This window comes from Schistocerca serialis, chromosome 1, assembly GCF_023864345.2.
Source record: "Schistocerca serialis cubense isolate TAMUIC-IGC-003099 chromosome 1, iqSchSeri2.2, whole genome shotgun sequence".
NCBI classification, from domain to species: Eukaryota; Metazoa; Arthropoda; class Insecta; order Orthoptera; family Acrididae; genus Schistocerca; species Schistocerca serialis.
This window is the reverse complement of record NC_064638.1, coordinates 636,128,016-636,152,908: the sequence shown is the minus strand read 5'-3', so window position 1 is coordinate 636,152,908 and position 24,893 is coordinate 636,128,016. Positions and strand designations below refer to the sequence as shown.

Below are 24,893 nucleotides of genomic sequence, written 5' to 3'. Positions count from 1 at the left end.
CCTAAAGTGTCCTAAGGACAAACACACACACCCATGCCCGAGGGAGGACTCGAACCTCCGCCGGGACCAGCCGCGCAGTCCATGACTGCAGCGCCTAAGACCGCTCGGCTAATCCCGCGCGGCTATTCCGACTTAAGTTCAGAGAACATAATTTAATTAATGATCATGGAACTGTAGTCAACGCAGGACAGATAGGCTAAACCTGCATTCTAAATCTGCTGTCAATAGCGTTACCAAAGTTGCGTAACATACCTGTATTTCACTATTTTGTGTTACGTTCATTGTGTACGCTGCCCTAGAACTACGCGTCCGTCCTACCAGGCACATGTACTAGTCTTTTTCAGCGGCAGCGAGATTTTCATCAAAGTGGACGCCCCCAATACACAACAAATTTTAATCAACATTTCGCTCAGGGATGGGAATACTGTAGTATCAGTATGGCAGCGTTCGGTCAAGGTGTTCACATTGCCACCAGTGTCAGTGCGTTTACTAGCATCCAGCACTTAGGCCACGTCCATTGTATAGACACACATTTATTTCCGAAATTCCCATTTTGCCTTAATGGGAAACGTTTTATAATGAATTCATAAAGCAATTGTAATAGCTCAACAACACGTAACAAAACTGTCTTGAAAAAAAAAAAAAAAAGAAAGGTGTTGTGATCATTTTTCGGTTTGTTTCTGTTTTGTGTCATGTGTCCACTGATAAATATAAATTGTTCAAAAAATGAAATGAGTTTTTTTTTAGGTACCCTGCATTTATTCATTATGAAATTACAATTAAATTAATACCATTAGCTGCTGACGGGCATTGATGTATATATATATATATATATATATATATATATATATATATATATATATATATATATATATATATACACAAAGCAACAGTTCTTCAAGGTACCATTTAAAGATATACAAATGAGTGTTAGTTAAACAAAATATTAGAATAACGTTAAATACAACAAAATATAACAATTCTGTCTTCTTCCTATTCTTTCAATAATCTTTATTGAACAAACTAACAGTACATATATATACAGACTATGCAAGAGTTCTTCAAGGTACCATTTAAACACATACAAATGACTGTTAATTACACAAAAAATATTAGAAAAACATGAAATAGAAGAAAATATAACATATTCTCGTCGATGCATGAGAACGTGGATAAGGGTGTTGCATCATGTGACAGGTAGGCATGGCACACCCCAACTTTGAGAGGGGTCAAGGAAGCCGCTGCGGAGATAACCGGCAAAAGTTTGTCGATAAGATGGTTTCCGGGTTAGTGTGCTATGCGCGGTCAGAACTTTGTACCAGAAGTCGAGGACTGTATGTGGACCACTCTGAAAGAGGTATTCTAAAGCCTGTCCTCGAAACCAGATTAGGGTATGGTGCTTAGCAAGAGGGTAGTGAAATGTCTGTGGCAACAACAAGAAATCCGGGGTCACCATCGTTGGCGGGGCACGGAGGTAAAAGTCCACCATTCGTTGGATGAGGAGCCATTCGTTTCGTTTCAGGGAGCACGTAAGACGGTGCTCGTCGGTGTCCTCGAGTTGACAGATCCAGCTGAGCCACCGAGGGCACAGAAGATAGCGCGACTGCAGGGATTTATCGCCGGCACACTCCCCGTGATACCCACATTCTCAACTTACAGTCCACACACTGCATTCGTAGTGTCCCTGCCATTATACCCATTACTCACGGTAGACAATCCAGCGACTCCCGTAAGAGTCCAGGCAAATCGTGTGCATCCACACTGAAGAAGGTCATCAGCCGGTTAGCCTTAACGATACGAAGATGGCATCTGTTCTTTCAGACATGTCCGAAAGAACAGGTGCCAACTTCATATATTTATTCATTAGGTGCCCTCACATTATCGAGGTCTCTCTGCGAATGACCACTTCGGTGATATTAATCGCAGTTGCTATCAGTTAGTAAACAATAATCCAGTGTGCATGTTTTGAATGTTTGTATAAAATGCCTTCCGTTAGCGATAAGCCAATAACATGTTGCGACTCGGTCGTGCCGGACGCAAGCGCGAACCTCCTAGCAAGAGGGCACGTGCAGCTGGTGTAGTGTGTTGTGCTGTGCGACAGGAACAACTCGCCGCCAGCGCTGGAGCTGAAGTGTATCGAGGTGTGGCTGATATCGTGCACGCTGTTCGTCTTCTTCGCCCTCATCGAGTACTTCGTGGTGCTGTTCGGCATCCGCTACGACAAGCACTGGCGCCACAAGAAGCGCGACACCGAGCGAGCAGCGCCGCCGCCCCTCGGCACGCAGGTAGGCGAGCGCACACTGCCGCGGAGCAGCTGGGGGACGCTGCCTTTCGTGTAGTGTCCATTACGTGTCTTCGGGTTCTGCTTCTGCTTGTTTATCAATGTGAGCGTTCAACCTTTCAAAATCTGTTCTCTTAAAGATTTTACTTTATTTACTAGCGATTCACCAAGAACATTAACAATTTTAATCACACTAGGTACTGAAATGCAGGAGGATATGCAGCGAATTGACGCATGGTGCAGGGAATGGCAATTGAATCTCAATGTAGACAAGTGTAATGTGCTGCGAATACATAGAAAGATAGATCCCTTGTCATTTAGCTACAAAATAGCCGGTCAACAACTGGAAGCAGTTAATTCCATAAATTATCTGGGAGTACGCATTAAGAGTGATTTAAAATGGAATGATCATATAAAGTTGATCGTCGGTAAAGCAGATCCCAGACTGAGATTCATTGGAAGAATCCTAAGGAAATGCAATGCGAAAACAAAGGAAGTAGGTTACAGTACGCTTGTTCGCCCACTGCTTGAATACTGCTCAGCAGTGTGGTATCCGTACCAGATAGGGTTGATAGAAGAGATAGAGAAGATCCAACGGAGAGCAGCGCGCTTCGTTACAGGATCATTTAGTAATCGTGAAAGTGTTACGGAGGTGATAGATAAACTCCAGTGGAGGACTCTGCAGGAGAGACGCTCAGTAGCTCGGTACGGGCTTTTGTTAAAGTTTCGAGAACATACCTTCACCGAAGAGTCAAGCAGTATATTGCTCCCTCCTACGTATATCTCGCGAAAAGACCATGAGGATAAAATCAGAGAGATTAGAGCCCACACAGAAGCATACCGACAATCCTTCTTTCCACCAACAATACGAGACTGGAATAGAAGGGAGAACCGATAGAGGTACTTAAGGTACCCTCCGCCACACACCGTCAGGTGGCTTGCGGAGTATGGATGTAGATGTAGATGTATGTGAGCGTGGAAGTAGTTGCCAGGAAGTAACTGATGGAAAATAAAATTACCTTTAACAAATGTGAATTTTATTGCTAAAAGCCTTTTCAAAAACCGATTTAAAATTACAATCAGAAAGCACCCTCTAAATATCAAGTTAAAATTATTCAGAGGCAGAATAACAATTTTATTTTTTTTCAGTAGGATCCTTCGGGCTGAGAAGCTTCCGCTCCCTTTTAGCACGGCCGTAGTCATGACCACTCACAACGAACTCTGAAAAACTACACTGGTGCAAATCTGCAACACACCAGATTACTCTAGACTAAAAATTTCAACAACTCACACAAACACATTAACTATGCAGCCCGTAAGAGGGATGGAAATGGTACAAACACTCACACTAAGAAATTATTTGCCACCAAAAGTGCAATTTGTTTTTAAAAGGGCTCTTACGGTGTTGGCTTCAAATGGCTCTGAGCACTATGGGACTTAACTTCTGTGGTCATCAGTCCCCTAGAACTTAGAACTACTTAAACCTAACTAACCTAAGGACATCACACACATCCATGCCCGAGGCAGGATTCGAACCTGCGACCGTAGCGGTCACGCGGTTCCAGATGGAGGCGCCTTTAACCGCACGGCCACACCGGCCGGCCTTTACGGTGTAAGGGTGGCAACTTTATAAAGCGACTATTTAAATAAAGCCCATGAAATTCAGACTTACATAAAGTGTACAACATGCTCTACGTTACATATATATCGCATCGCAAGATGATAGGCAAGATAAAAACATATTTCAGGAATTCGGCCTTTACCTTAATTCTATAAAGTCGTTAACACCGAATCCGACACACATGACAGAGGCAGCTATTAACGTATAGCAGACCGACAGACAGACACTAACTGCCTAACAAATGCGGACGGGAGACAGACGAGCAAGCTGGGGACGTGAGACTGACCAAGAAAACAAGTAGAATTTAACAAGAAAATGAAACAACATATTACAGATCACTTCTAAAAACTGCGATGCCTGGCGATGACCTGGCGCAGGACCCCCAAAAGGCTCTCCCAAACCGTTTGCTGCCAGCCGCTTCAACGGACGCAGGAAGCCACGGCGATCTCCCGTCTCACAGCGTCGCAGCTCGCACCGGTCAGACCGATGTGGTAGGTTGACTCCTGCTGCTCTCGTGTCGGCCGCGAAGCCACTACCCCTCGCTATACAGCGCAGGCCACTGGACTGACGTGGCGACCTCACATGCGCCGACGCTCAAGGTGGACAAGTCATCTTGTGTCCCAGTGCGCGACCGACCAATCAATCGATCGATCCAACCGCCAGTGCCATTGCCAGAACAAACTCGAGTAGACTGGCGGCCTAACACATACTAGCACTCCGGACGACGGACAGACACTGACTGCCGCACAAATGCGAACGAGAGACAGACCAGCAACTCGCGACGCGAGATTGACCTAGCCTCACTCCGACTGACCAACTTAACGTACGGCAGACCGACGAACAGACAGACACTAACTGCCCGACACAGAGCCGGCTGACCAACTGACTAGACTCAGGCTGACAGACTCACCCCTTCTCAGACTGACACCGACTGCCGACTGACTGACTGACTGACTCTTTGGTGAGCTCATAGCGCCCCTTAAATGCACGTGAACAAGCAACCTTTCCCTTTTCACACCAGAGGGAGACACGAAAGCTGCGATTGCCACAGCGGCGCCACCGCCAGATACGGAAGGCGACTGCTTTACACTGCGCGCTGCGGTGCGCTCTCCAAAACAGCAAATTTTACTACGCCTCAAGAGTACTGTATCTACCGGATGGCAAGTTCTTTGAGAGGCGGGCATCCTTTGGGAATTTTCGTGATGACAATGTAACTTTTACGATTTGAAGGCGCGTGCGTTTCGGACATACAGTAGGAATACGCGTTGAGTGACTATTCAGGTGCTCATAATAGAATATTTTTCGCCAACATGCACTGCGTGACAAAGAAAGTGAAGCACCGAGAAGAGCAAGAGGAAGCGAAACGAAACTTCACGGGTTGAGAGAATGAATGATGTTATTGTAGTAAGTACAGAAACGAGTCAAACTTGTAACCTCCCTCTATATTTTGTTTCCGAATGGAATTTAGACGAACTTCACCACCCTCTCTATAAAAGTCAAAATATTATCAAAACTATGTTCCAAAAACTGTTATCCAACTTAAACTCATATGCTAACTTTTGACTAAACAGCATCTAATTTGAACGAACTGAACTGTAACTGATCTGATGGCACTTTGTCTTTATATTAAATGCGTAACTGAAGTACACTACTGGCCATTAAATTGCTACACCAAGAAGAAATGCAGATGATAAACCAGTATTCATTGGACAAATATATTATACTAGAACTGACATGTGATTATATTTTCACGCAATTTTGGTGCATAGATCCTGAGAAAACAGTACCCAGAACAACCACCTCTGGCCGTAATAACAGCCTTGATACGCCTGGACACTGAGTCAAACAGAGCTTGGATGGCGTGTACAGGTACAGCTCCCCATGCAGCTTCAACACGATACCACAGTTCATCAAGAGTAGTGACTGGTGTATTGTGACTGGCCAGTTGCTCGGCAGCCATTGATCAGACGTTTTCAATTGGTGAGAGATCTGGAGAATGTGCTGGCCAGGGCAGCAGTCGAACATTTTCTGTATAAAGAAAGGCCCGTACAGGACCTGCAACATGCGGTCGTGCATTATCTTGCTGAAGTGTAGGGTTTCGCAGGGATCGAATGAAGGGTAGAGCCACGGGTCGTAACACATCTGAAACGTAACGTTCACTGTTCAAAGTGCCGTCAATACGAGCAAGAGGTGACCGAGACGTGTAACCAATGGCACCCCATACCATCACGCCGGGTGATACGCCAGTATGGCGATGACGAATACATGGTTCCAAAGTGCGTTCAGCGCGATGTCACCAAACGCGGATGCGACCATCATGATGCTGTAAACAGAACCTGAATTCATTCAAAAAAATGACGTTTTGCCATTCGTGCACCCAGGTTCGTCGTTCAGTACACCATCGCAGGCGCTCCTGTCTGTGATGCAGCGTCAAGGGTAACCGCAGACATGGTCTCCGAGCTGATAGTCCATGCTGCTGCAAACGTCGTCGAACTGTTCGTGCAGATGGTTGTTGTCTTGCAAACGTCCCGGTATGTTGACTCAGGGATCGAGACGTGGCTGCACGATCCGTTACAGGCTACAATCCGACCTTTATCAAAGTCGGAAACGTGATGGTACGCATTTCTCCTCCTTACATGAGGCATCACAACAACGTTTCACCAGGCAACGCCGGTCAACTGCTGTTTGTGTATGGGAAATGGGTTGTAAATTTCCTCATGTCAGCACGTTGTAGGTGTCGCCACCGGAGCCAACCTTGTGTGAATGCTCTGAAAAGCTAATCATTTGCATATCACAGCATCTTCTTCTTGTCGGTTAAATTTCGCGTCTGTAGCACGTCATCTTCGTGGTGTAGCAATTTTAATGGCCAGTAGTGTAAAACAATTATCTGACCCTAATCAATATTTTCACTTACATCGCGTCTTGACAACGTTGTTGAGAATTTCTCGAAAGCACAACAGTAAAACAGGAAGCAGACAGCGGCTAAGCTAGATTTCTATTTCTAAATAACATTTCCAGCTGTTGCATTCTACTTGTGGTAATGCGTAATGACAAACGGTGGGCTGGGGAGAGTAATTATTCCTATAAAATCATGTTCGAAGGCAAAGATTTTAGAATAAAGGATGTATTCAAAAATACAAAGTAAAACTTCGCGTGAACTTCAGGCATAACAATGGTCTAAGCAATACTATGTTTAACAAATGAACAATGGTTTAAAATGGACACAATGTTAACAGAGAATTCCTATAAAAATCAAACAGCTCAATCAATTAATATGTTACTGCATGACTCACGGAACTGAGGTGGTATTTCTCTCAGCTCTGAACAAATGAACAACGTTAACTACCTCCCAATAATCAATTTCACAAACTAGATGCTCAGTGCTGCAGTCTTACCTCAAATGTCCTCGCTTCAAAAATAATAATAGTATTCAAAATATATATTATCTTCGCTTTCTAATATATATATACAAACACAGTGAAGCACCATAGAAACTGGTATCGGCATGCGTATTCAAATACAGAGGTAAGTAAACAGGCATAATACGACGCTACAGTAGGTTGCTGCTACTACAGTGGTAGGTTATCAAGATTTAAGTGAGTTTGAACGTGGTGTTATCGTCGGCACACGGGCGATGGAACACAGCATCTCCGAGGTAGCGATGAAGTGGGGATTTTCCCGTACGACCATTTCACGAGTGTACCGTGAGTTTCAGGAATCCGGTAAAACACTAAATCTCCGACATCGCTGCGATCGAAAAAAGACCCTGCAAGAACATGACCAACGACAACTAAAGAGAATCAAGAACACGTCCATCACCTACCGCACTTCAACTAAGAATGTATGAGTCTGCACAGAGGCAAAGACTGTGCCACGTCAAGACCAAAGATTGTTCAACAGTAACGTAACTTGCTCTCTCTCTGACGTGCGCATCGATAACATAAACCAAAATGCCTTGACCTCCTTACAAACTCACGAAGAACTTGGCCGTATTAGCCCACCTGTCAGTATGACGTTGCATCCTCTGACCTGGTTGCACGCACTGACTCTATTGGGAAGCATGTCCTGATGCAAGATAGTCTACGACTGCTATATGTGCTCCTTCATATCCTGGACACTGACACTCAGACATGATTGACATCCGAGATCATCCGACACATGTTCTACCGGCGACAGATTTGGGCATCTTGTTGGCCACAGGAGTACCTCAACATCACGCGGACAGTTCACAGAAATAGTTGCCTTCTCTGGACTATCATCGTCCTACTGGAAAATGGCAACACAAGTAATGTCACACGATATGTGACACGTAATATCTGTGACATACCGTTGATCCTTCAGACACTACCAGTCGTGACCTACAGTCATACTCACACCACGACGCTAGGAGTAACACCGCTGTGTCACCACAAAACACTGGAAGAGTGGGACCTCTCTCCAAGTCGCCACCATATTCGCCTAGGATGGTTATACTACGTACTACCATACAGAACCGCGATACGTCTCGGATCCCAATAACGTGTCATTCATAGGCAGTGCGTGCTTCTAGGTCGCGGCACAACACCAAAAGCAGCTGTTTGTGTTGTTGACAACAGCCGATGCATGCGACGATAATTCCCCAGTCCGCCTACTGCTAGTCTACGATCAGTGGAGCGGGATGACTCAGAATGTTACAGGAAATCCATTACAGATTCTCGGGCGGCAAGCACAGATGTAAAGTGGTTACGATATGCTTGGTGCAAACTACGACAGTTCTCTCTTGTGGTGGTCAGACTTTGCCGATTGGAACCTTCATCATGAGTATGCTTTCCTTCATGTTCCGGTGCAATCCAACTTCGGGCCACTGTTACATCTGAATATCCCTCAAATCTGGTACTGCACAATTTGACCAGCCAGCCAAACGGACACTTTCAAAACCCGTCAGGTACTGATACTGTTGTTTCATACGAGTAAGTGGCTTTTCCTCGTCCTCCACAGCGAAAACTCAAAATCGCAGCCGTTCAAATCTCGTAAGTACCCTACCAGCAGTGGTAACAACACTAAACATGAACAGCGTTAATGGGCTCTAGAGGTTGCTCGCAGAGAATTGCCACTCTAATCACTTACATGCCTGCATATGGTGAGTACGCATACGAAGTTACATTGTCACCTGACCCTGTTTTCTGGAAGCTTCACTTTTTTATCAGACAGTATATGTTTGTTGCAAAGGTCAAGTGAGTATACTGTGGCGGAAGTTTTGTCCGTAAGCACTCTGCAGATTCTGAATCGCTAGTGCAGACAGCTCTCATTCAGAAATGTCGTAGAAACTTCGCTGCTGCAGACAGATCTCGTTAAGAAGTATCGTACGTGTTCTGTAGGTGTTTCATAGACATCTTAACTGTTTGCAATTGACATATGGAATACAATTGGCTTGCAGCTTGGTAGGATAAACTCAAAGCATTTCACTTGTTTCTCATAAATGTCACAGCGCAAACATAGCTATTTTTTAATTGGGGAAGAAGAGGATAGTTGCCACTCATTTCTATTTTATGTACTAGAGCTCATCGTGTTTCCAGGTATCTGTTCTAATAACTTATACTTCGGTGGCATTGCGAAATGAGTTCCTAGAACGCCAAAATGAAAGTCTCCTGAAAAACTTTCAATTTGGAGGTAGGACAGCAAGGGCATCTGACCACCCTCTACATCTAACATTGCCAATTCCAGATAAACATGCCAACTGCGTGAAAACACGGAATAAGGCCAGGAAAAATAAGAATTAGATTGTAAGGGATGATCAAAAACTTCCCGTCTCTGGGTGTAGCTGCAAAGTGTATACCCAAAGTAGCGCGACTCCGATGCGGCAATATAAGAACCGACATTTAGGCAATAGATTAGTGTGGTATTCAGGTATTTCCGACGTGCCAAACGTGTCCATACCGGACCAAGGCGCTGTTATTCTTTTATTGGCACCAAAAAGGCGAACGCCGGCAGACATCCTTTGGAGATCGAAGAACGTTTAATGGACAACATGTCTGTCGAAAACAATCGTTGTGGACAGGTGCGCCAAGTTTCGCGCTGGTCGAGGTTCGATGCAAGTTGCCGGTCGATCTGGGAGGCCAACCTCATTCATTACGGAGATGTGGGAGACACTCGAGCATTCGCCATTTACTCCTCATCTCTCCCCACGCTATTATCACGCACTCGGTTCCTTAGAAATGGCCTTGGAGGGTCGACAATTCCTTTCGGACGAGAATGAGTACCTGGCAGTTATGGACATTTTGTCACATAGCAGGACACAGTGTTTTATCAAACGGGTATCTTTAATCTGTGTGTTGGTGGGATGATTGCCTGAATGCTCACGGACATTTTGAGCACACCTCTCTCCGCAGCATTAATATCAGGTTTAGAAACCACATCCACTAGCGCCAGTAGCTTCAATTTGTTTCTCTAAAGAGAAATAACCTAATTACTGCTTTTTTTTGTCATCAGTCTACTGACTGGTTTGATGCGGCCCGCCACGAATTCCTTTCCTGTGCTAACCTCTTCATCTCAGAGTAGCACTTGCAACCTACGTCCTCAATTATTTGCTTGGCGTATTCCAATCTCTGTCTTCCTCTACAGCTTTTGCCCTCTACAGCTCCCTCTAGTACCATGGAAGCCATTCCCTCATGTCTTAGCAGACATCCTATCATCCTGTCCCTTCTCCTTATCAGTGTTTTCCACATATTCCTTTCCCCTCCGATTCTGCGTAGAACCTCCTCATTCCTTACCTTATCAGTCCACCTAATTTTCAACATTCGTCTATAGCACCACATCTCAAATGCTTCGATTGTCTTCTGTTCCGGTTTTCCCATAGTCCATGTTTCATTACCATACAATGCTGTACTCCGGACGTACAACCTCAGAAATTTCTTCCTCAAATTAAGGCCGGTATTTGATATTAGTAGACTTCTCTTGGCCAGAAATGCCTTTTTTGCCATAGCGAGTCTGCTTTTGATGTCCTCCTTGCTCCGGCCGTCATTGGTTATTTTACTGCCTAGGTAGCAGAATTCCTTAACTTCATTGACTTCGTGACCATCAATCCTGATGTTAAGTTTCTCGCTGTTCTCATTTCTACTACTTCTCATTACCTTCGTCTTTCTCCGATTTACTCTCAAACCATACTGTGTACTCATTAGACTGTTCATTCCGTTCAACAGATCATTTAATTCTTCTTCACTTTCACTCAGGATAGCAATGTCATCAGCGAATCGTATCATTGATATCCTTTCGCCTTGTATTTTTATTCCACTCCTGAACCTTTTTTTTCATCATTGCTTCCTCGATGTACAGATTGAAGAGTAAGGGCGAAAGGCTACAGCCTTGTCTTACACTCTTCTTAATACGAGCACTTCGTTCTTGATCGTCCACTCTTATTATTCCCTCTTGGTTGTTGTACATATTGTATATGACCCGTCTCTCCCTATAGCTTACCCCTACTTTTTTCAAAATCTCGAACAGCTTGCACCATTTTATATTGTCGAACGCTTTTTCCAGATCGACAAATCCTATGAAAGTGTCTTGATTTTTCTTTAGCCTTGCTTCCATTATTAGCCGTAACGTCAGAATTGCCTCTCTCGTCCCTTTACTTTTCCTAAAGCCAAACTGATCGTCACCTAGAGCATTCTCAATTTTCTTTTCCATTCTTCTGTATATTATTCTTGTAAGCAGCTTCGATGCATGAGCTATTAAGCTGATTATGCGATAATTCTCGCACTTGTCAGCTCTTGCCGTCTTCGGAATTGTGTGGATGATGCTTTTCCGAAAGTCAGATGGTATGTCGCCAGACTCATATATTCTACACACCAACGTGAATAATCGTTTTGTTGCCACTTCCCCCAATTATTTTAGAAATTCTGATGGAATGTTATCTATCCCTTCTGCCTTATTTGACCGTAAGCCCTCCAAACGATTCTAATACTGGATCCCCTATCTCTTCTAAATCTACTCCTGTTTCTGCTTCTATCACATCAGACAAATCTTCACCCTCATTGAGGCTTTCAATGTATTCTTTCCACCTATCTGATCTCTCCTCTGCATTTAACAGTGGAATTCCCGTTGCACTCTTAATGTTACCACCGTTGCTTTTAATGTCACCAAAGGTTGTTTTGACTTTCCTGTATGCTGAGTCTGTCCTTCCGACAATCATATCTTTTTCGATGTCTTCACTGCTATGAGCACACAAACTTAGACCACTAGATGCACATTGTGCCATTCATGGTTGTAACAAAGTTCAGTTTGCTTTGTGACCCTAAGCTATATGCATACTTAACAAACCAATTTCCATGATAACGCCATTTATTGAGGGATTAGATTTAATTCCTTTCAGACGCTAAATCGGCTACAGCATCAGATCTCGTATGGTAACATTTAAAATGTTTTCTATATGTTGGTAAGTTCCACCAATCTGGTACAGTGTTCATCTATACAGATATGTTGATAGGCAATGAACTCATATTGATGACAGCGACGTACAGTACAGTCTCTTAAGGTCAAGAAATCTAGAGCACCAGTCTTTCAGGTTCTTCAGGTCATTCTGACCACCAGTATGAGCAGCTGTCTTGCAGACTCATCCTCATGTACGTTGTGCTCTACTGAATACCATGTGATGTGAATCAGCAAAAGTAGAACTTTGTGCAGAAGCAAGTGCTGTGTTGGCAGGGCCAGCAGAACAGCTCGGCGATGCCCAGTCGCAACCAGCTGCAGGCTCCAGCACCGTCGGCGGCCGCCAGCAACCACAATCACGTGTCTCCGGTCGCCCCCATCCGGCACATGTCGCAGCTTCCTCCACTGCTGCGCCGAGGGATCGGCAAGCTGGCTGGCGCCAAGGAGGCTGGCACTGCAACTGGCGCAGGCGGGGGCGGCGGAGGCGGCGCTGCAGGAGCAGCAGGCACAGCTGCCGGAGGGGGCGGAGGAACCGTCGATCCGGGAGGAGGGGAAGGCGGCGGTGGTGGCGGCGGTGGTGGTGGTGGTGGCGGTCGTCCCGGAGGAGTCGGCAGTTCGCGCATCGATAACCTCCGGCTCTTTGGCGGTACCAGCAAGGTGGCGCCACAGCATCTCGACGTCGATGCCTCTAAGGACATCGTCCTCCCATCTAGAACAGTTCTCAGGGTAAGTTGCTGATGCTAAATGAGAACATATCATGCATGGTCGCAACCAAAGAATAACACAGTGTAGACTTGCCCGGCCAGTTTTTATATTTCTGGTGATTTTTGTCGTGTGGGCATTACACTATGGCGCAAGGCATGTTTCTGTGCCTAACTTTTCGGCTTATAATGCGGGGACATTCCTTCAATCACTGCCTAATGCACGTAAAGCAGATTTTATGTAAGTATGTATGTCCAGGATCTACCTGCAAAACCCCTGAATCGATTTCAACTAAATTTGGCAAACAAACAGCACACTTGCCAAGTATCATCACTGAGGGATTTATAACCTCTCGGTTCCAATAGAAGTGGCGATATGAGCAAAAACGTGTTTCTCATCCCCTCTGTATAGACTGCTGTGTACAACAGGATTATTATGCTGAAGCAGTATCAGTTGCCCTATTGACCTGATCTGCTGCACAGCCTACTCGTCAGAAGCAAAATAATTACTCGTATGTAGGCTGCCCTGCACAACAGGTGTATTGTGGGAGTTGTGTCAGCCTGTGTTATCTATTTCTTTTTCAGGAGCTGCGTGTGTGAGTGGCTATGCCTGGAGCTAGACTGATATCAGTAGAGGAAGGAATGGACAAAGAGGCGGTGAGGCAGGAGGAGACAAATGTGGAGAGAAGGAGGCAGGAAGGGATTGACAGAGAATGGGAAGGAGGGGAGGGACAGTGAGAGAGAGGTGAGGAGATGGACATAGAGATAGGGGGAGGAGGAGATAGACAGAGACGGAGGGGAAGAGGAGGTGGGAGAAGAGTAGGGTGAGAGAAGTCCAGAGAAAACATGGAGAAAATGGGCAGAGGAGATGGGCGTAGGAAAGAAGGAAAATTATGGTTTAACGTCCCACGACATCGAGGTCATTAGAGATGGAACACAGACTTGAAATGTTTCAAGGATGCGGAAGGAAATCGCCCATGCCCTTTCAAGGAACCGTCCCAGCATTTGCATGGTGCGATTACGGGAAATCATGCAAAACCTAAATCTTGACTTCAAGAGGTGGATTTTAACAGTTGTGCTCCAAAATGCAAGCCCAGTTTTCGAACCATTGCACCACATCGCTCGGTGAGATGGGAAGAAAGGGCAGAGTATGAGCTGGGCAGATAGTTGGCGAGAAGATGGACGGAGAGGAGGGAGGACAAAATGGACAGAGAGAGAGAAGGAGATGCGTGCAACATACCTTTAATACAAGTACATGAAGGGAAACTGTTGGAAAAAGGCTAATAAATAACAAAAACCAAAAACATACCGTCATATAAAACAGGTGCCCCGAGTATCAGAGCGTCACATTCCACAATTTAGTTTGACAAATGCGCAGTAAGTTAGCGAAAAAGACAAGCTGACACCTTTTGGTGGGGTATTTAGTTAGAGGTTTAAAATGTTTGATTTTAATGATAATTTGTAGATATTACACATTCTGTAGCACAAATAGGACTCTTCTGTCACCAAATTTTTGAAAACATTATCAGCGATCTTTTAGTAATATTATAATTAAAAGCACAGTCTTGATTTGCGATCAAGAATGTGCTTTTAATTATAATCTTATGTCATTGTCAAACGGTCATGGCACGTTTTGCTCTTTAATGGAATATACGCTGTGATGAGTATTTGTAGAAAGCTGAAACTAAGTGCCAGATCGGGACTCGAACCCAGATTCTGTCTTTCGCAAACAATTCATTACCTATTACACTATTTGAACGCACTTCTCTGGTGACTGGAAGCTTTAAGTCAGCACTATATATTTTAATACCCACCCACATTTTTCACCAGCGCTCTCTACAATTTCATGGGACCAGCACCCATAAGTGGAAGGATATGACGGGGAGCTGTTTAAGTTCATGTCCCTCTATATCTCTGTTAACAAGCAATAAAAGTTCTTAGATGCTGACTTCACACTACTTTGTCAGGCAGTTCTGTGACGGCATTAAATTTTCCAGTTCCTCACACTTAGGATAATCACTTCCTCTCTCATGTTGTCAAAGAATCATAGTCCAAGTCTTCCGAGAGTACTTTATCCTCCCTCAACGGTAAGCAGTTTTAACTGGTCACAGACGTCCAATGCTGTAATAAAATATTGATACTAATGACAGTAATCAACAATAATAATGCGACTACATACGACAAAGAGAAGACATCTGCAACATTCTCTTCTTTTGATTGCCCTAGAAATCTGTCTTCGTGTGTGTTCAAATGGTTCAAATGGCTCTGAGCACTATGGGACTTAACATATGTGGTCATCAGTCCCCTAGAACTTAGAACTACTTAAACCTAACTAACCTAAGGACATCACACAAATCCATGCCCGAGGCAGGATTCGAACCTGCGACCGTAGCAGTCGCGCGGTTCCGGACTGAGCGCCTAGAACCACGAGACCACCGCGGCCGGCTCTTCGTGTGTGTGTTTGTGTTTGTTTGTGTGTGTGTGTGTGTGTGTGTGTGTGTGTGTGTGTGTGTGTGTGTGTGTATGTGTGTGTGTGTGTGTGTGTTTAATTTACATCCCTCGGCATGAACACACAGGTTTCCAGAGTAAATGTCCGCAGTAGCTGTCAACGAGCAGTACTGTAATGTACATACATCACTCACACAAAGCAAACAACTGTCTTTATGCTAAGTACTGGAATGGAGAGCAAATATCATCTGACTTTCTTCAACAAAAGAACAATGTATTATCAAATACTGACATGGAAATGAGGTAGGAGCTCCTAAAAGTGACCAAAATACAACGTTGTATAGAAGTGAAACGCGGACCATCGGAAGTCCGAAGAAGAAGAAACTAGAAGTGTTTCTAATATCATACAATCGAGGAACGCTAACGACTGGGTAGACCGATGAGGAAGGAAAGAACAAGCACTAGAAAAATTAAGTTAAGATCAAAGAAGATGGACAACCCTTTCCAGCAAAAAGGAGCGGGTCTGTGGGAGATGTGCTACAGAATCCAAAAATAATTAACTTGGTCCTGGACGGTACAGTCAAAGGGAACATTATAAGGACAAAGAGTAGAAATTGTAGACATATTATAAAGGCTGTTGGGCGTAGTGGGGACGCAAAGCTAAGAAGATTAGCACAAGATAGGCACGACTGCTTCCAGCTCATCAACAGACTGATAATTTCAAAAAAGTCTGATGATGGGCATCTTTGATTACGACCCTCGTTATATCCCGGACACTACTAAGTTTTCGGATGAAAATAACATGTACCCGGTCACAAACAGGATTCGCCATTGTTGTGCCACAACATTATCAAACGAAGACCAAGAGCAGGTCAGGAATCGAGGTAATCCCATCCAGGCTGTGGAAAACTATTGCTAAATACAGAGGAATCGACAATGATCATAGGCATTAGAATACCGAACAAAGAAAACTATCTTACATGTCTCAAGACATGTAGTCCTACAAAATAATCTCATAATGATTTTATTTATTGCAAAGGTACACGGAATGAAGATTCACAGTCTGTCCCCCATCCCCATTCTTCCATCTCCCCCTGCTCACCGGCCACCGGTTGCAGCCGCCAGGCGAGAACCGATCTGAAGGTGAAACACTCAGGAATACGTCCGCCCCGGTAGCTGAGTGGTCAGCGCGACAGAACGTCAATCTTACAGGCCCGGTTCGATTCCCGGCTGGGTCGGAGATTTTCTCCGCCCAGAGACTGGGTGTTGTGTTGTCCTAATCCTCATCATTTCATCCCCATCAAGGCGCATGTCTCCGAAGTGGTGTCAGATCGAAAGACTTGCACCTGGCGAACGGTCTACCCGACGGGAGGCCATAGTCACACGACATTTTATGTATTTACTCAAGAAGACAATTCATTGGGCTAACGTTCTACAGTGTGTCCCAGAAAGAATGGTCAATATTCAGGGATATGACAGGGACGATCATTCGAAGGCAAAAAGTCTAACGAACATGAACTCTAAAATGCATACCATAAGAGTCTTGAGCACTTCTTCGTCTCTGATACTGTGAAAAAAAAATCTCCTCTACTGCAGACTCTTTTCTTTCCATATTTTCAGAGGAAGCAGTATGGACTAAAACGAGAAAAAAATTATCTAGTAAACACGAGCTATAAACTGCATACCTTAAGAGTCATGAACACTTGCTCAGTAGAAGAGATGTGTTTCGCAGTAACAAAGACGAACAAAGGCACTTTAGAACTCACGTTTACTGGCCTTTTTTCTTGTTTTGATCCACGCCACCACCTCTCAAAGTATGGAAAGCAGAAGAGCCTGCAGTAGAAGAAATTTATTTCACAGTACCGAAAACGAAGAAGTGCTCATAGTTGCTAAGGTACGGATTTTAGAACCCATGTTTACTAGACTTTTTTGCTTCGAATGATCGTTCCAGTCAAGCCCCTGTAAATTGACAATTCCTATTGGGACGCCCTGCATTAATCGAAACATGGGATGTTAGATGTGAACGGTACAAAACGAAGAGGTCTTTCGCGGAATAAGCGAGAATCGGAAACTGTAAAATTCTAGTCGTAATTATAGGTGCGGCAGTGAGTGCATTTAAAAATATTTTTACATACTTGCTGGAACAAATGACGATCTGTTTTTAAGACACCATTTAAATACAAACAAAACCGTTTTTTTCTTGTATAAGCACTAATAATTTCGGATAAATTTATTCATTCTCAGTTGTAGTAGTGTAGCTATACTAACCAGAGCAACACCCAGCGTATAGTTGTGTGACAGATCAAGTATTTGTCCATTTGAATACTGCAGGCGAATACAGACGAAGCTGACATCTGAGTGACATAACGGTACTCAATAGACTAGAAGGGAGTTATTTAAGTAGAGACAGATAACTTTCAAATAAGACAGGAGCCACTTCGAGTATAGGTAAATAACATACATAGATTCTAGTTGTTTTGAGTGTGTAAGGGGCAGCAGTGGTGAAGTATTTAAATCTAGACGAAGATTAGAACAAGTATAGGATCTCATGGAACATAGATGTGGAAGACATGTAGATCGTAAAAGATTAGCTTTCGGCAGAAATTGGCAATGGAACTTAATGGAACCAGTCGAAAAGCATATGCATGACTTCACAAAAAGGAAACTGTGGAATATAACGCACTCTACCAGAAATATATTCTTTTGAGAACAGCTTACTTGTTCTTACAAAGCCTCAATTATTTTAAGAAGCTCTCAAAGCACTAACCATACAACTATTAACCAAATATTGCAAGCTGCATGTAGAGACTGCAACTAAGAACACCGGAGACGACAGAAAATTCTGATAAAATGTGATCTGCGTTAAATTAATTTTATGCTCCCGAAACCTTCGTTGCCCTTTTCAACACTCTATTAGTCTATGATAGGAACGGGGGAAATACTGTGCATGTGCCTCATATAAACGAGAAAATCAGAAACGAATGGTATGTCTTAATTCATCTTAAATATCGTGGATATTAGACTGAGAGTATTAGCTCAGAAGGACGAGATGAGGCACTAATTTTACCGCGGCCATATTGAAAGAAGTCTCCTTGCCACCTCACTCAGAGAGAAAATCACAGCCATATTGGTTCACTGATAAGTGTTAACGTTTTCATTCAAACAAATTTTAGAACAGAGAAGTCACAAGATTAACTGTGGCCAAGAATAGGTTTTTAGTTTACAAAACATCAGAGTTTTCAATGAACTGAACTCTTCAGAGCCGCTTAAGTTTTTCATATTGCCAAACATTTTCAGAGTGTGTGTTGCCTGGGCCTGCGGTCTGTGCAAGATTTGTTGAATACTGAGCTCGAAGTAAGGGTGTTAAAACCCCGTAACTGAGCGTCCTGAAACTACAACACACCCAACTGTTTCAAACTCAGATGACTGCATTCTTAGGGGCACAGATAACGCACAAGAACCCATGTGTTTCATTTAAAAGAATGATCTGTTTTGCTTTTCTTTTCTGTCAGTATAATAACTCCTGATTGAATTTTGCACTCTGATGTCAAGTTGAAACTCCCTGATACAGTAAAAAAGTATGTTGGATAGTTCAAATGTTCAAATGTATGTGAAATCCTAAGGGACCAAACTGCTGAGGTCATCGGTCTCTAGCCGGCCGAAGTGGCCGTGCGGTTAAAGGCGCTGCAGTCTGGAACCGCAAGACCGCTACGGTCGCAGGTTCGAATCCTGCCTCGGGCATGGATGTTTGTGATGTCCTTAGGTTAGTTAGGTTTAACTAGTTCTAAGTTCTAGGGGACTAATGACCTCAGCAGTTGAGTCCCATAGTGCTCAGAGCCATTTGAACCATTTTTTCATCGGTCTCTAGACTTACGCACTACTTAAACTAACTTATCCTAAGAACAACACACACACCTATGCCCGAGGGTGGACTCGAACCTCCGGCGGGAGGAGCCGCGCATCCCATGACATGGCGCCTCAAACCGCGCGGCCACTCCGTGTGGCTATGTTGGATAGTGATTCCTTCTCGAAACAGCTGCTAGTTGACGGGTAAGCTTATTTTTCCCGATATCGTTTCACCCAAGAGTACTTATCAAGTAACGTACGCTGGAGCATTTGTGTGGAACTTGGAGAGTAGTACTGGCAGAACTGAAGTTCACCTATATAGTTAACGCGATAAGTGAACTACCACTGAGAGTCGATTCTATGGGTTAGCGTGCCGCTCTAGCACACCGTCACAACCTATCAGGCTGTCTAATAATCTGACAGAATCTTTGTATAAGTGTTACTAGTTAGTATCCCAAACCCCCTCCCGCTGACAAAAATCAGACAGTGTTGAAAGCGTCAAGTGGGGTGAAGTGTATCTAAGTAAGTGTTTTCCTAGCAACTCTTTTTAGAAGCCTGGTATACATTGCCTGGTTCCTGCTGGCTACTCGGACTCCAGCCAACTTTCACGCAATCTATTTTCGTCCACTCAGCTGCGAAACTCATTCACACGGGTTCAGAATTAGTTTAGTACAACGACGCTGACGGCTCTCTGTAATTAAGCGTCCATTACTCAGCCCATATGATTTATGGATCATAAATGATGGCTGGGGTAATTTCCTCAGCCATTACACCACAGAGCTGGGTGTGGCCCGGACCTCGTTTAATTACACGTTCAGTCGCTGAAAGGAGAAGTTACTGCTTTCACACACCCTAGCGGCAGTCACTTAAGCTCTCTTGGCTATATCGAACACCGTCAAACTGATACTTCCTTCGCCTATCTACGAAGATGGGAGTGAGATTAATATTATTATTTCTACTCCATAAGCCACTGTGCAGTCTGTTTCACACCAGTATCAGGTATTTTCAAAAAAATCACATGGCTCTGAGCACTATGGGACTTAACATCTGAGATCGTCAGTCCCCTAGAACTTAGAACTACTTAAACCTAACTAACCTAAGGACATCACACACATCGATGCCTGAGGCAGGATTCGAACCTGCGACCGGAGCAGTCACGCGGTTCCGCACTGAAGCGCCTAGAACCGCTCTGCCACACCGGCCGGCCAGGTACTTTCCGTCCTGTTCCATTCGCGTGCTGACTGATGGGAGAATGGTTGTTCAAAAATGGTTCAAATGGCTCTGAGCACTATGGGACTCAACTTCTGAGGTCATCAGTCCCCTAGAGCTTAGAACTACTTAAACCTAACTAACCTAAGGACATCACACACATCCACTCCCGAGGCAGGATTTGAACCTGCGACCGTTAGCGGTCTCGTGGGTTCCAGACTGTAGCGCCGAGAACCGCACGGTCACTCCGGCCTCTGTACGCGTACGCTCCCTTAAATTTTGTATTATCATGATCGTTACGTATACAATGACGGTAGCAAAATGATCGCACTTATTTCCTCGAATAAAAGCTCTCTACATTTTTCCAACAAGGTGTCGTAAGAAATACGTCACCTTTCTTCAAGAGAATCCTATTTAAGTTCCCCAAACATATCCATTACACTTTCATATGGGCTTCACCGAGTCGTTGCGATCCTAGCTGCATGTCTCTGAATTCTTTCCATGTCTGCAATCATGCCTACTTGATAAGGACTTCCATTGCTGGAAATATACTCTATAACTGGGCGCAGTAGTGTCTTGTGTGTGATTTGCTTTACAGTTGCGTTACTTTCTCCCAAAACCCTTTCAACAAACCTGAGGCTTCTATCCACCTTTCCTTATAATGAATTTAGGTGTAGCTTGCATTTCATATCGTTTCTTAAATACCCTTAAATATTCACAATATGTGCACCGTTAATCCTTTAATCAGCTATTACTGAGTTCTATCTTTTTGTTATAGGCACTATCATACACTTACATTTAAAGAGAGAAGCTGTTTATTACATTGCATTGTCTCGTTACGACCGTCCAACGATACTTTCATGCATACAACAGCTGCGTCAGTGGACAATCTGAGGGTGCTCTTGACATTTTACGATAAATCGTTTGTCTATACAGAGATCCTATAACGCTTTCTTGGAGCACACATGATCTTACCTTCGTTTCTGCTCAACATTCGTTGAAGTATCCATACATGGCAGACTGACATGTAATTGAAAACTTTAATACATCCACTAAGATCAGAATCATGGAATTTAGTCTGTGTTTCTAGAATTCCCATATGCAAAAAAAACTTAAATTCGTCACTTTTTTAATTTTATCACTTATCTACAAAGTGCAGTGGGCCAAGAACAAACTCCATGTGATTAAAAATGGTTCAAATGGGTCTGAGCACTATAGGACTTAACATCTGAGGTCATCAGTCCCCTAGACTTAGAACTACTTAGAGCTAACTTACCTAAGGACATCAAACACATCCATGCCCAAGGCAGGATTCGAACCTGCGACCGTAGCGGTCGCGCGGTTCCAGACTGAAGCAGTTAAAGAAAAAGCGGCACATGTCGTCAAGGAACTCACAGAAGAAAACTTCCAGTACTGTTTCCATCAATGGATAATTCGTATGGAGCGTTGTGCGGGTAGAGGAAGGGAATATATTTAGGTAGGCAGCAACTAAATATCTATGTTCTAGAAACAATTTATGTTTCACAGCAACAGTCTCATTATTTTAGAGCCACGTTTCCTGTAGCAACATCATAAGCTTATGAAGCACTGTTACAGTGCAAAATGTAATCTGACTGATAGTGAATCGTCTTGTAACGTTTAGCATTTTAGTACTTTCAATAATTATTATACTTGCAATGCATTTGTATTTTGATTTTACCTCATTTTCTAAATTCATCACGTAAACTGGGCCTTAAGCAAATCATTGTTTTGGAATCGATGATTACTGATCATCATGGTGAAATTTAAATCAGCTTCGAAGAGTTACCAACATCCAACATCCCTTGATCACGCAGTATGGCTCCGTATGCTCCTCAGAAGCCAACATTTGGAAATTTCAAACAATAATAATGCTCACTTGACCGCCAAAGCAGTTACATGTTTTAATAGGCCTACATACTTTAAATGATAAAAGAAAATTTATCATATTAACCGCGCATGCATAATTTTAGCTTTCTAATTAAAAACGTTTCTTTTAATTTGAGACATTAAATACTGAAAAGCATTACAGAGACAGACAACGAAATATCACTATACGGTAAAATCTGAACTCAGACTGATTGCACATAGAAACTACTGATTTTAGGGAACGCAAAAATTCAGAAAAATTATCTGCTTGGAAAGCCATAGTGTAATAGCCTAATGAGATGAATGTACTTTGACATTTGATTCCTTAATTCATTCAACATGTCCCATAGATCCCATCAAGAGCGAAAATATCCAGAGATGTAGAAGGAGTCATTAACATTAGACAAACACATCATAGAAATAACTACGTAAGCTTCTGCAGCTGGTGTCATGATGATTAAAATTGGTCTGGCTGTTGTGCCACGTCATTTTACAGAATACTTTAACTGTAAACTTAAAACCAACATTTTGACCGTATTGTAATGTTCGTCCTCAGAGCAAGACTGGTTTTGGTGAAGTAAATATGGCTCTTTTTAATGCAGACGATCGGTGTCAATACATCGTACTTTAGAAATTTATAGGCTCTAGAATATAATAGGCTAGTCATGATGGAAGGGGGAGTATAGGAAAGAAGCTTTTCGTATGCTAGCCAGCTTGTCGGTGACTGACGATAGTGTGCAATTTAGCTCTTGCCTTCTAGCAGTCGTATTTTCTTCCTGGTGTTTGCCGTTCGGCAGCCAGTTGATGTGGCTCCTGAGAAACCACAGAGGGAACGTGCTTTGTTGCCGTCCCTCCTCATGACAGCCAATCGAAGACAACTGCTGACCACAGCTTTGGGCAGGCTCGCCCGATGACTGCGCATCCGGCACGGCGCACTATGGCGCACACAGCACCCCACAGCCGAAGCAGCCAGACAAGCTGGTCTCATTATTGCTTTAGACTGCAGACGCATTGAGAGTCCTCACAATAGGTCAGTGCCCCTTGAGACCTGGCTGACTCAAGGTAGCTGAACTGTCAGCCCCTACCCCCTTCTCATCAGACCCACGACCCAGCGTGTTAAGAGCTGTCAAAACCTAGAAGAAGAAAAAAATAACCATTGATTTAGACACTTCACAACTTGCTAAACGAATGAACCTTCTGATTTAGTCACCTCCAAAGAGATGGCTGTAGCTCTTTGACGGTCTCTCATGTATGCCCATGCCCGCACTTCCTCAACCAAATTATGGGCCACCTCTCTGCTAACCCTGTAAAAATGTCGTGTCGGCAGCTTTTTCCAAAGCAGTAACTTGTTTAGTAATGAAGCCGATTAAATTCATATACCATAAGCGTGAAATGCATTAACGACAGTTTATTGTTAATATACACTACTGGCCATTAAAACTGCTACACCAAGAAGATGACGTGCTACAGACGCGAAATTTAACCGACAGGAAGGAGATGCTGTGATATGCAAATGATTAGCTTTTCAGAGCATTCGCAGTAGGTTGGCGCCGGTGGCGACACTTACAGCGTGCTGACATGAGGAAAGTTCCAACCGATTTCTCATACACAAACAGCAGTTGACCGGCGTTGCCTGGTGAAACATTGTTGTGAAGCCTCGTGTAAGGAGGAGAAGTGCGTACCATCACATTTCCAACTTTGATTAAGGTCGGATTGTAGCCTATCACGATTACGGTTTATCGTATCGAGACATTGCTGCTCGCGTTGGTCGAGATCCAATGACTGTTAGCAGAATATGGAAACGGTGGGTTCAGGAGGGTAATACGGAACGCCGTGCTGGATCCCAACAGCCTCGTATCACTAGCAGTCGACATGACAGGCATCTTATCTGCATGGCTGTAACGGTTCGCGCAGCCACGTCTCGATCCCTGAGCCAACAGATGGGGACGTTTGCAAGACAACAACCATCTGCACGAACAGTTCGATGACGTTTGCAGCAGCATGGACTATCAGCTCGGAGACCATGGCTGCGATTACCCTTGACGATGCACCACAGAATTGCTTTTGGGCATTTCAAAGTGGTTTGTCTCATCCCACAGATTATGTTGCCAAATGGCGTCGCATTTCTTCAATTACCTTTCGAGCCCCCATCGCTATTGCCTCCTTCGTAACAGCAACATGTGCACCATGTCCACTTCCATGATTCTCTGCTGAAATGCATGCATAATAACATTTACGACCTCACTTTCCACTCAGATGCGTCCGAGTCATCCTTCAATAAAACCTAATCATTAAACTCAAAATTAAAAACGACAAAACTAAAAACCATTCCATATTTCCAAAATAGCATATTATCTCCATAATCAAAGCACATCCAACGGAATAGACAGTCTTACCGACATTTCACCACCTCTTGGTGCAGTAGACGAAAAATAGGCAGGCGGATCTACAGTTAACAGGCCTCAGTAGCATACAGAATAGCAACATTGGCTACTGA

At 43.8% G+C, this 24,893-nt stretch overlaps 1 protein-coding gene across 1 annotated transcript in view; it reads left to right on the top strand.

Annotated features, from left to right (window-relative positions):
- Nucleotides 1-24,893, top strand: part of LOC126419837 (glycine receptor subunit alpha-4-like) — a 158,312-nt gene that overhangs the window by 125,755 nt on the left and 7,664 nt on the right. The window contains exons 7-8 of the mRNA XM_050087115.1: nt 2,102-2,285; nt 12,582-13,031. Coding sequence (XP_049943072.1) covers nt 2,102-2,285; nt 12,582-13,031 — 634 coding nt within the window. The remainder of the gene's footprint in view (nt 1-2,101; nt 2,286-12,581; nt 13,032-24,893) is intronic.